At 45.4% G+C, this 12,863-nt stretch overlaps 1 protein-coding gene and 1 non-coding gene across 2 annotated transcripts in view; one reads left to right on the top strand and one right to left on the bottom strand.

The window, feature by feature from the left end:
- Positions 1-12,863, top strand: part of LOC126102086 (chymase-like) — a 66,893-nt gene that overhangs the window by 40,775 nt on the left and 13,255 nt on the right. The window contains exon 3 of the mRNA XM_049912325.1: positions 9,866-10,161. Within this exon, the coding sequence (XP_049768282.1) occupies positions 9,866-10,161 (296 nt within the window). The remainder of the gene's footprint in view (positions 1-9,865; positions 10,162-12,863) is intronic.
- Trnaa-ugc (transfer RNA alanine (anticodon UGC)) lies at positions 4,855-4,936 on the bottom strand. Its single transcript has one exon. It is a non-coding gene; the product is annotated as a tRNA-Ala (tRNA).

The raw sequence follows: 12,863 nt of genomic DNA, 5'->3' as shown, positions 1-12,863 counted from the left end.
CCCCTCCACCACCACCACAACAGAGAGAATTAAAATCCTAGTAGCATTCGAAACAAAGTGCCATAAATTGAAGTGCTCCTGAAACGCAGTGAATCTCACACAATACTGGGTACAGAAAGCTGGTGAAAACATGAAGTAGATAGTGCGGCTTCGGCAGCACTTTCAAATACGCGCGCCGTCAGTTACGCCGCCGCGTTTCGCACAGCCGTCACCTGCCACACGAGGGCGCTACCACGAACGATTACGCCGCTGCCAATGAGATGCAAGCATCCCCTCTGCGGAACTTCGGCGGCGGGCATACATAAGTTCGAACATTTATCCACTGCGCATATTTACTGAATTTGCCAGCTGAGTAACATTTACAGACTCTTGTAGCGGCCAGGGTTCGACATCTTCGGAATATAAATTACATCGAAGAGAGACAGATTTATAAATCTTTTGTATCTGTCTAGATTTCTGCGTTCAAATCTACTGTTAGCAACTGTCGCTACAACTTCAGCAACGAAGTTGTGTACTACTTTTAGTGTTTGATATTAGATGTAGAATAGATTAATATCTGAATTCTCTGTTTATGATCAGCATTTGTTCCTTGCTCAAATATCCACTAAAGAACCTCACAGAGTGTAAAGGAAGACAAAACAGACAGCAGTGAGATTTTTGGGGAAAATTTTGTGTGTATATTGCCAAGGGCAGGCTAATGGGAAATAGAGGTGGGGTTTTTGTTGTAGTAAACAAGAAACTCTAATCCATCGAGGTAGAAATTGAAGCTGCGTGCGAGATTGTTTGTCAACACAGTACCATCTGTGGGCATGAACCGACCACCTGTCTCACCTCTAGATGTAACCGCAAACTTCAGGGAAAATCTCAGTTTGCCTGTACGTAACATTCCCAATCATACTGTGATCGTTAGTGGAGACCTTAATCATCTAACAATGAATTGAGAACAGATTTGTTAGTGGGCGTGCCAAGACATCCTTCGGTTCATTACTACATGCCTTCTTTGAAAACTACATAGAACACATATTTCGCAGCACCACTCATGACAGAAACATACGATCTAATATTAGTAACGGAAAGAGCAGATCTCTTTGAACATGTCCACATCGAAACTGGTAACAGCGACCATGAGGTGGCTGTGGCAACAATGACTACAAAAGTATAAAGGACACCCAAAACAAGTAAAGTAGAAAGATATATACGTCCAACAACGAAGATAAAAAAAGCCGTAGTGTCATATCTCAATGAAGAATTTGAAACTTTTAGCACAGGACACGAGCATTTAGAGAAATTGTGGATCAAATCTACGACTACCGTCTTGACTACTTGTCAAATGATCTTTCACTAAACCGAAAGAAATTCTGATCGTATGTAAAGGTTGTTACTGGATCAAAGGTAAGGTCTAGTCACTCGTGGATGATACAGGAACTGAAAGTGAAGGCGGCAAATAAAAAACATAAATACTTAACTCTGTTTTGTAATATTCCCTTAAAACGGAAAATCGAGGAGTGTTGATCCTTTTTAATCCTCGTACCACTGAAAAAAATCCCTGTCAGATTCTGCACTGAATTTGCAGCTGAGTAAGCCCATCTTTTACAAGGAGGTTGATTCGAGTGAATCACAAAACTACCGTCCAGAATCCGTGGCATCGATTTGTTACAGAATCTTATCTTACAACATATTCTGACCTCAGATATAACGAGGTATCTCGAACAGAATGACGTCCTTCACGCACCATCATGGATTCCGGAAACATGATCGTCTGAAACCCAACTCACACTTTTGTCGCATGATATACTGAAAGCTTTGGACCAAGGGTGTCAATTAGATGCATTATATCTTGAACTCCTAAAAGTGTTTAACTCTGTGGCATGTCTACGCTTATTATCAAAAGTGCGCTCGTATGGGGTATCAAGCGAAATTTGTGACTGGATAGCGGATTTTTTGCTAGGTAGGACGCAGCAAGTTATCTTTGATGGAGAGCCATTAGCAGAATACATAGAAGTAACTCCGCGTGTGGCCCAGGGAAGTGTGTTGGGACCATTGCTGTTCACGTTCTATATTAATGACCTCGAGGATAATATTAATAGATTTTTGCAGAAGACGGAGTTATCTACGATGAAAGACGCTGCAAAAATAACGTCAAACCTTGAAAAGATTTCAAAGTGGTTGTGGAATGATTGGCACTTGCCTCAAATGTTCAGAAACGTAACATTGTACACTTCATAAAAAAACAACGTAGTATCGTATGACTATAACATTAATGTGCCACAGTTGTAATCGGTTAATTCATGCGTATACGTAAGTGTAACAGTTTGTAGGGATGTGAAATAGAATGAGCGCATAGGCTTAGCTGTGGATAAAGCTTACTGGTCTTCGGTTCATTGGTAGAATACTGAGGAAATACAATCAGTGTACAAAGGAGATTGCTTGCAAACCACTCGTGTGACCCATCCTAGAATACTGCTCAAGTTTGTGCGATTCGTACGATGTTAGTCTGAGGGGAGAAGTTGACCGTACACGGAAAAGGGCAGCACGAACTGTCATAGGGTTGTTTGATTCGTGAGAGAGTCTCACAGAAACGCTGAAAGAACTGAACTGGCGAGCTCTCGAAGATAGACGTAAACAGTCCCGTGAAATCCTGCTTATAAAGTTTCAAGAATCGGCGTTAAATGATGACAATAGGAATATACTACAACCCCTTACGTATCACTCTCGCAGCGATTGTGAGGACAAGATTAGAATAATTACAGCATTCACGGTGGCACAGAAACAACCATACATCCTTCGCTCCATGCGTTAATGGAACAGGAAAACGGTACGATGGGAAATACCCTCTGCCATGCATTTCATAGTGGTTTTTTGAGTATACATGTAGATACGGGAAAACGTACACATCTAGTACTATACATTGACACTAACATAAACATAAAATTATTGTTTCTAGGGCTCTCGGGTGTCCAGCCGGATGCGATCGTTGAAGTCCCACACCTCCACACCCCCGATCACATAACATAAAATTATAGTACAATGCTATTAAAAATTGACCCGTTCTTCTAACAAATACGCATATAAAAGTTGATATACTCTGAAGTCATTCAAGCAGAGCAGTACGGTGACACATGTCTACCAACATCAATCCGTGACTACCAGACTCTGTCGCAGGTAACATGTAGCGTTTGTTTGGGCAGCCGGTAAAAAAAATGTGATTGATATCCTGTTTCTCACTGCAGGCGCACAATTAGAGATGGGACCAGACCAATACGGTGTAGATGCTTCGTGTAGCAGCAATGTATGAATGTTAGATGCCATGTAATGTTCGTGAGTCTCCTGGGACATCGATGTTTCTCGTGCCAGGAATCTATAACCACAATGACACAACATTTGTCTTTGTATTTAGAGCTCTCTTGTCGTTCCATTTCCCTCTGATTAGTAATCTAACGATTAAAATGTCTGTAGCTGATAATTTCGTGTGTCCCCTTGCTCTGTCATAGACGGCTGATTTGTTCAGATTTTCTATTGTTTCATAACAGGAATGTCCGTGCTTTCACCTCAGCACATGGTAACTTGCTTGTGATAAGCACAGGCCACAGGAAACGCACTCTAGCCTCGTAGCTGTCCTCTATGAATTTTTTGGAATCCAGTAACGGGGCTATGAACATTGGCGGGAGAACGTGCTGTTGGCGTAGAGATGTGTGAACTAAGGTCGCAACGTTGAGATGAATGCTTTTTGGTGGTAGGAATGTTGTCAATGGAGGCTGGAAAAGACGCGATATTTTTGACGAAATTCTCGCTCAGAGGGAATCTTCGTGATTGGGCTGCAGTGGTTTCTAATTATGCGGTTGGCGACTGGCAGCTTCTGGTGACTAGGATCACAGAGGGTGCAAATGAGAGCCGCAAGAGAGACTCTTGAACTTAGGATGCAAGGGTCACTGGTTCGACATTCCGGTAGGACGCGAGGATGCACTGATCGACTTGGCGTAGTAGCGCCACACCTTGGAGTCCTGCGAAGACGCTGAGAACTGCATCATCCCGAAGGCTGGCAGCACTTCCGCAGCGCACAGCTCGTACTACGTCATACTATGGTGTGTTTACACCTGTGAGCCTTGAGCCTAGTCGCCATGAGAATGTGCTTGCTCCTCACGCAAGTAGAGGCACGCATGCAGATTGCATGCCTCTTCCTCAAAATGTGCGTGCGAGTGATTCCATTTCCAGCAATCTTCACACTGGGCGAATCTACTTCGGTGTGGGGCAAGGTATAGCAACGCGACGACTTGCAGCAAGGCGCATACGTACTAGGGCTATTCCGAGAGTAAGGTCTGATCGATGGCGAAATGGAAACTACTACGAAAATTAAAAATGCTTTATTTGCAACAGTTGGCTACACCTTCCAGGTACTTCTCTACATAGTTGCCGCTCCGACTTCGGCATTTGTCGTAACGTTGAACCAATATTCCATTACCCGTCACACGGGCCAGCCGCCTGCACTTTACGACACTTCTCTACGCTGGTGCACAGCTCGTTGTCTGTGCCAAAATGTTATCTTAATCGCCAGCTGTTCATGTGAGCAGTCATGAAACTCGGGAGGAGCCAATTAGGGTCTGCATTGAGGGTAATAAAGCACTTAACATCGAAAGCGCTATAGGAGCATCTTCATTCCCCCTGGAGAGTGCGGCCGAGAATTGTCATGAAGAACGAAACGCATGACAGTTATGTTGTGCGGGCTGCATATCATCAGGAGAAATCTCTCACCAGGATTTCATACTTGATGGGAGACACTTTTGAAATTACAATGAAATTCGGACCTTTAGGTGCTTTCAAGCGTTGATAAATATCAATAGGGCAGTTGAAAAAATGTGCCCTGGCTGGGACTCGAACCCAGGATCTCCTGCTTGCATGGCAGACGCTCTATCCATCTGAGCCATCGAGGACCCAGAGCATAGTGTTATTGCAGGGAATTATCTCTGTACACTCCCAGTGAGACCCTCATTTCCAACTTACTGTCCACACATTGCATTTGTAGTGCCCGCTGCCCACTATACTCATTACTCGCCCAGTTCTTTCAGACATATGGAGACACTTTTGTCCTTGGAATATTCGTTCTCACTGTGCGCTCAGAACTGAAACGAGCGACTTGACGCGATCGACGGGTATACAAGAGATACTGCCCAACATTATACACTCTTGGAAATGGAAAAAAGAGCACATTGACACCGGTGTGTCAGACCCACCATACTTGCTCCGGACACTGCGAGAGGGCTGTGCAAGCAATGATCACACGCACGGCACAGCGGACACACCAGGAACCGCGGTGTTGGCCGTCGAATGGCGCTAGCTGCGCAGCATTTGTGCACCGCCGCCGTCAGTGTCAGCCAGTTTGCCGTGGCATACGGAGCTCCATCGCAGTCTTTAACACTGGTAGCATGCCGCGACAGCGTGGACGTGAACCGTATGTGCAGTTGACGGACTTTGAGCGAGGGCGTATAGTGGGCATGCGGGAGGCCGGGTGGACGTACCGCCGAATTGCTCAACACGTGGGGCGTGAGGTCTCCACAGTACATCGATGTTGTCGCCAGTGGTCGGCGGAAGGTGCACGTGCCCGTCGACCTGGGACCGGACCGCAGCGACGCACGAATGCACGCCAAGACCGTAGGATCCTACGCAGTGCCGTAGGGGACCGCACCGCCACTTCCCAGCAAATTAGGGACACTGTTGCTCCTGGGGTATCGGCGAGGACCATTCGCAACCGTCTCCATGAAGCTGGGCCACGGTCCCGCACACCGTTAGGCCGTCTTCCGCTCACTCCCCAACATCGTGCAGCCCGCCTCCAGTGGTGTCGCGACAGGCGTGAATGGAGGGACGAATGGAGACGTGTCGTCTTCAGCGATGAGAGTCGCTTCTGCCTTGGTGCCAATGATGGTCGTATGCGTGTTTGGCGCCGTGCAGGTGAGCGCCACAATCAGAACTGCATACGACCGAGGCACACAGGGCCAACACCCGGCATCATGGTGTGGGGAGCGATCTCCTACACTGGCCATACACCACTGGTGATCGTCGAGGGGACACTGAATAGTACACGGTACATCCAAACTGTCATCGAACCCATCGTTCTACCATTCCTAGACCGGCAAGGGAACTTGCTGTTCCAACAGGACAATGCACGTCCGCATGTATCCCGTGCCACCCAACGTGCTCTAGAAGGTGTAAGTCAACTACCCTGGCCAGCAAGATCTCCGGATCTGTCCCCCATTGAGCATGTTTGGGACTGGATGAAGCGTCGTCTCACGCGGTCTGCACGTCCAGCACGAACGCTGGTCCAACTGAGGCGCCAGGTGGAAATGGCATGGCAAGCCGTTCCACAGGACTACATCCAGCATCTCTACGATCGTCTCCGTGGGAGAATAGCAGCCTGCATTGCTGCGAAAGGTGGATATACACTGTACTAGTGCCGACATTGTGCATGCTCTGTTGCCTGTGTCTATGTGCCTGTGGTTCTGTCAGTGTGATCATGTGATGTATCTGACCCCAGGAATGTGTCAATAAAGTTTCCCCTTCCTGGGACAATGAATTCACGGTGTTCTTATTTCAATTTCCAGGAGTGTATGTAAAGCTTCATCGGATTTTGCACTGTGGTTTCCACTTCGCGCCCTAACGGATCTTACTTCCCTCGTATAAACACTCTCTTACGGTGACCATATTTGGCAGCACCGGCAGAGTAAATGGTTCAAATCGGTCTAAGCACTATGGGACTCAACATCTGAGTTCATCAGTCCTCTAGACTTAGAACTACTTAAACCTAACTAACCTAAGGGCATCACACACATCCATGCCCGAGGCAGGATTCGAACCTGCGACCGTAGCAGCAGCGCGGTTGCTGACTGAAGCACCTAGAACCGCACGGCCACAGCGACCGGCACCGGCAGAATAGTTCAATTTCATTTCACACTTGTGGAATCCAAGTCGATCGCCTGTCTCATCTCCTTTTGCACTGGTGCTGAATGTGTGGCTTAGTCGACAACTTTCAGTCATTGTTCCGATGGAGCATTACGGGATTAAATAGTTGCCAGTCATCTCGAACACCGAGAGAGAGTAAATTCTTAAGAGGGCAAGAAGTAATTCGAGTGACAGGAGGGCGACACTGCTTTGCATTTAATCTTAATGCAAAAATGGATGGTACGGTTGTTATAGGTTTTGGATTATTCAATTTTTTGTTGGTCCCATAATTGTGTTTATGAATAAATTGGACTATTGAATTTATGTTGTATACCTGGAGGAATCATGGAGATACTAGTAGGTATCAGATAGATTATATAATGGTAAGACAGAGATTTAGGAACCAGGTTTTAAATTGTAAGACATTTCCTGGGGCAGATGTGGATTCTGACCACAATCTATTGGTTATGAACTGCAGATTGAAACTGAAGAAACTGCAAAAAGGTGGGAATTTAAGGAGATGGGACCTGGATAAACTGAAAGAACCAGAGGTTGTAGAGAGTTTCAGGGAGAGCATAAGGGAACAATTGACAGGAATGGGGGAAAGAAATACAGTAGAAGAAGAATGGGTAGCTCTGAGGGATGAAGTAGTGAAGGCAGCAGAGGATCAAGTAGGTAAAAAGACGACGGCTAATAGAAATCCTTGGGTAACAGAAGAAATATTGAATTTAATTGATGAAAGGAGAAAATATAGAAATGCAGTAAGTGAAGCAGGCAAAAAGGAATACAAACTTCTCAAAAATGAGATTGACAGGAAGTGCAAAATGGCTAAGCAGGGATGGCTAGAGTTCAAATGTAAGGATGTAGAGGCTTGTCTCACTAGGGGTAAGATAGATACTGCCTATAGGAAAATTAAAGAGACGTTTGGAGAGAAGAGAACCACTTGTATGAATATCAAGAGCTCAGATGGCAACCCAGTTCTAAGCAAAGAAGGGAAGGCAGAAAGGTGGAAGGAGTATATAGAGGGTCTATACAAGGGAGATGTACTTGAGGACAATATTATGGAAATGGAAGAAGACGTAGATGAAGACGAAATGGGAGATAAGATACTGCGTGAAGAGTTTGACAGAGCACTGAAAGACCTGAGTCGAAACAAGGCCCCGGGAGTAGACAACATTCCATTTGAACTACTGATGGCCTCGGGAGAGCCAGTCATGACAAAACTCTACCATCTGGTGAGCACGATGTATGTGACAGGCGAAATACCCGCAGACTTCAAGAAGAATATAATAATTCCAATCCCAAAGAAAGCAGGTGTTGACAGATGTGAAAATTACCGAACTATCAGTTTAATAAGTCACAGCTGCAAAATACTAACGCAAATTCTTTACAGACGAATGGAAAAACTGGTAGAAGCCGACCTCGGGGAAGATCAGTTTGGATTCCGTAGAAATGTTGGAACACGTGAGGCAATACTGACCTTACGACTTATCTTAGAAGAAAGATTAAGAAAAGGCAAACCTACGTTTCTAGCATTTGTAGACTTAGAGAAAGCTTTTGACAATGTTAACTGGAATACTCTCTCTCAAATTCTGAAGGTGGCAGGGGTAAAATACAGGGAGCGAAAGGCTATTTACAGTTTTTACAGAAACCAGATGGCAGTTATTAGAGTCGAGGGGCATGAAAGGGAAGCAGTGGTTGGGAAAGGAGTAAGACAGGGTTGTAGCCTCTCCCCGATGTTATTCAATCTGTATATTGAGCAAGCAGTAAAGGAAACAAAAGAAAAATTCGGAGTAGGTATTAAAATTCATGGAGAAGAAGTAAAAACTTTGAGGTTCGCCGATGACATTGTAATTCTGTCAGAGACAGCAAAGGACTTGGAAGAGCAGTTGAACGGAATGGACAGTGTCTTGAAAGGAGGATATAAGCTGAACATCAACAAAAGCAAAACGAGGATAATGGAATGTAGTCAAATTAAGTCGGGCGATGCTGAGGGAATTAGATTAGGAAATGAGACACTTAAAGTAGTAAAGGAGTTTTGCTATTTAGGGAGTAAAATAACCGATGATGGTCGAAGTAGAGAGGATATAAAATGTAGACTGGCAATGGCAAGGAAAGCGTTTCTCAAGAAGAGGAATTTGTTAACATCGAGTATAGATTTAAGTGTCAGGAAGTCGTTTCTGAAAGTATTTGTATGGAGTGTAGCCATGTATGGAAGTGAAACATGGACGATAACTAGTTTGGACAAGAAGAGAATAGAAGCTTTCGAAATGTGGTGCTACAGAAGAATGCTGAAGATAAGGTGGGTAGATCACGTAACTAATGAGGAGGTATTGAATAGGATTGGGGAGAAGAGAAGTTTGTGGCACAACTTGACTAGAAGAAGGGATCGGTTGGTAGGACATGTTTTGAGGCATCAAGGGATCACAAATTTAGCATTGGAGGGCAGTGTGGAGGGTAAAAATCGTAGAGGGAGACCAAGAGATGAATACACTAAGCAGATTCAGAAGGATGTAGGTTGCAGTAGATACTGGGAGATGAAGAAGCTTGCACAGGATAGAGTAGCATGGAGAGCTGCATCAAACCAGTCTCAGGACTGAAGATCACAACAACAACATTGAATTTATCATTGTTTCTCTTCGACCTCTTCACTTATTTTAAGTTGTAGGCGCGTGGTCTGTGTCCAGGGAGATATTAGCCACCAGGACAAAATCTTAACCAACATGTTACTCCAGTTAGATACCGTCAGTCAGAGTGAGCTACTTGATTTCAGATTTCCTCGCTTTAATAGCTGTGCCTAGGGCCGTAATTTTTGTATCATCCTTTCAACTATGCTCACAATCATTTACAGGTTAGTTCTTAAAGAAGTGAGCTGCCCACAGTTAGTTTCGGAAGGTTAAGGTAGTTCTACACCGCGAGATTTTGCAACTTCCAGCAGTGGGAGCAGGAGCGCGAATGCAGCGAGCTCGTGGTCTTCCCGTCACACGTGCGGCTGCTGTTCGACATGGGACTGGTCAGGTCGCTCCACCCCTTCCGCGAGTCTTTGCTGGTGAATTCTCTGCCGCTGGGCCGAAACTGGCGCTTCCCGCGTCGGGGGGAGCTGTGCATGGCCGCCGGCTGGCAGCGGGCCAACGTCACCGAGCGCAGCACGCTCTACCTGTTGCGATACGTCCTGGTGCACGTCCTCAACAGCCGCCTCTGCCAACGCCACTACGGTGTGCGTCTCCACAGGTACTGACAAAGCATCACACTCACATTACTTACAAATAACAGTTTCTCGTAGTTTATGTATAGCGTTCAGTCTTAGTCTGAGGAACTTTTCTGTGAAAGAACTCTAAAATAAAGAAATAAATAAATAATAAGTGAATAAAATAAAAAGACGCACCACGAAGGGATTATTTGCACGGAACGTAAATCGGTAGATGTGATCTACACGCACAGACAAACAGATGATTGGAAATGGATGTTTTATTGAAGATAAGAGCTCCAAAAATTTGCCAATAACGCACTGGTCCACATCTGGCCATTATGCAAGTAGTTACTCGGCTTGGCATTTATTGGGAGAGTTGTTCGATGTGCTCCTGCAGCATAACGTGCCAAAGTCTGTCCAATTGGCTCGTTAGATCGTCTAAATCCCAAGACGGCTGGAGAATCATGCCCATGATGCTCCAAACTTTCTCAACTGGGCAGAGATCCACCGACCTTGGTGGCCAAGGTAGCGTTTGGAAAGCAGTAAAGACGCTCGTAGTATGCGGGCGGGCATTATCTTCCTGAAATGTAAGCCCACGATGCCTTGCCACGAAGGGCGACATAACGGGACGTAGAATATCGTCGACACACCGCCGTGCTGTATGAGTACTGCGGATGACAATCGAAGGGGTCTTTCTATGAGAAAAAGTGGCAGCCCAGGCCAGTCCTCCTGGTTATCGGTTGGTATGGTAGGCGACAGTCTGGTTGGTATCCCGTCTGGGCGTCTGCAGACACATCTTCGGCCTGGAATCTCTCTGACTGGAGTAGAATAGTCTTCAGTGACGAGTCCCGCTTCGAATCGAACTCCGAATGCCAGCAGGACCCGTTTGCGTTGTCATCTGCGTCACCCTTACATCACAGCGGTGCGTCGACCATATTCTACGCTCCATTTGGTTGGCCTTCATGGCAAACCAACCTGGACATACATTTCAGCAGGATAATGCCCGATCGCACACGGCAAGAGTTTCTACTATTTGCCAAACACAGCCTTCGTCAGCAAACTCGCTGGATCTCTCCTCAGTTGAGAATATTTTGAGCATTATAGGCAGAGCCCTCCAACCAGCTCGTGATTCTGACGACCTGACGCGCCACGTTGACAGAATTGGGCGCGATATTCCTCAGGAGGACATCCAACAACTCTGTCAATCAATACCAAGCCGAATAACTGCCTGTACGAGGGCCAGGTGTGGACGAAGTGGTTACCGAATTGGTCAATTTGTGAAGCTCTTTCTCTTGAATACATTATCCAATTTTTCTGACGTTGTAATCATTTGTGTGTGTGGACATATACATCACGTCTGATGTTCGTTTCATTCGTATAATTCCTTGTTGGTGCGTCGTTTTTCAGGGATGATGTGTAAGGGTAAATGTATAAATTTGAGGTAAGGGACTCTGGCCTGGAAACGACAATTTTGTATTACTTTTTATCAACTTTTCATGAAATGTTTAAATATTAGCCTATAAAAATTCAAATCATCAGTCAGGTTCACCAAAAAAAGAATTAAAACGCCCAGTAACAGTATTCACAAAACAAGCATCATTTTCCCAAAGTTTGAGACTGTGTAATGTAAATTATTTACTGGAGCATAAAGTGCCCCGTGTGCCTCCTCGACTAATGAAAATGTGGCGCGCCTGCTCGATTGTTAATTAAGTCTGATAAAATGAAGTCAGTTTCAATTTTAATCCTACTTGCACACCGACAAGTCTATTTTTTTGTTTGGTTTTCTGACAGTGTATTAACGAGAAACTGTTGGAGTTCTTAGAAAATTTTCACTAATATTTGGCCTGTGTCAGTTTTTGTATTTTATCGCAAGTTTCCTTCTGAATGATCGTCCTCATTTTACAACGTGATGACTTACTGTCAGTCGGTAGTCTCTGTAACTGATCGTAGTGGAACCGATTTTTTTCGGTATCGGCTTCCGGGATACTGCTCAATATTTACAGCAGAGCTCTTCGTCTTGTATCAGGCCACGCAGTACATCTGGTGACACAGGCTTTTCAATTGGGTCATCTGCTCTGATTCTCCCAGAACCCTTTAAAGCCTCTGTGTGCTGTACACTACTCATTCCTTGGTGCAACGGGTCCAGGAAAGCTGACACTTGCTCACTCTTGATGGAGTCGCTGATGTTTATGTCGATTCCCGATCACGTCGGTCTAACAGGGAACGAAGCCGCTGGCACTGCCGCCAAGGCTGCAGTCTTCGTACCTCAGCCCGCTAGTTCTCACATTCCCTCCGATGATCTCTGTGTTGCCGTCTGACAGCAGTTGGTGTAACTTTGGCATCACCACTGATTCTCCCTTCATGGGAACAAGCTCCGGGTTATTAAGCCTCTCCCAGCGGCTTGGATGCCCTCCTCTCGGCTCTCTTACCGCGAAGAGATCTTTTAACTAGGTTGTGTTGTGGCGTAGCAAGACAGCCACGCCACTCGGAAGTAGCCGAAATGCACGCGTTACACACGCCGCCTGGCGTGATGTCTGAAACAGGATACGTAATGAATGCTATAAAGAAAAGTACGTAGCTTCTTTAAAACTTAACTTTAATCCATCATTTGTATACAGCATTCTTGATGATACAAGTGAGACTCTCTCTAGATATGGTTAATGGCGCCTTGCTAGGTTGTAGCCATGGACTTAGCTGAAGGCTATTCTAACTATCTCTCGGCAAATGAGAGAAAGGCTTCGTC

Source organism: Schistocerca cancellata, chromosome 1 (assembly GCF_023864275.1).
Source record: "Schistocerca cancellata isolate TAMUIC-IGC-003103 chromosome 1, iqSchCanc2.1, whole genome shotgun sequence".
In the NCBI taxonomy this organism is placed as follows: domain Eukaryota; kingdom Metazoa; phylum Arthropoda; class Insecta; order Orthoptera; family Acrididae; genus Schistocerca; species Schistocerca cancellata.
Note: the sequence above shows the minus strand (reverse complement) of the source record. Positions and strands in the feature narration are given on the sequence as shown.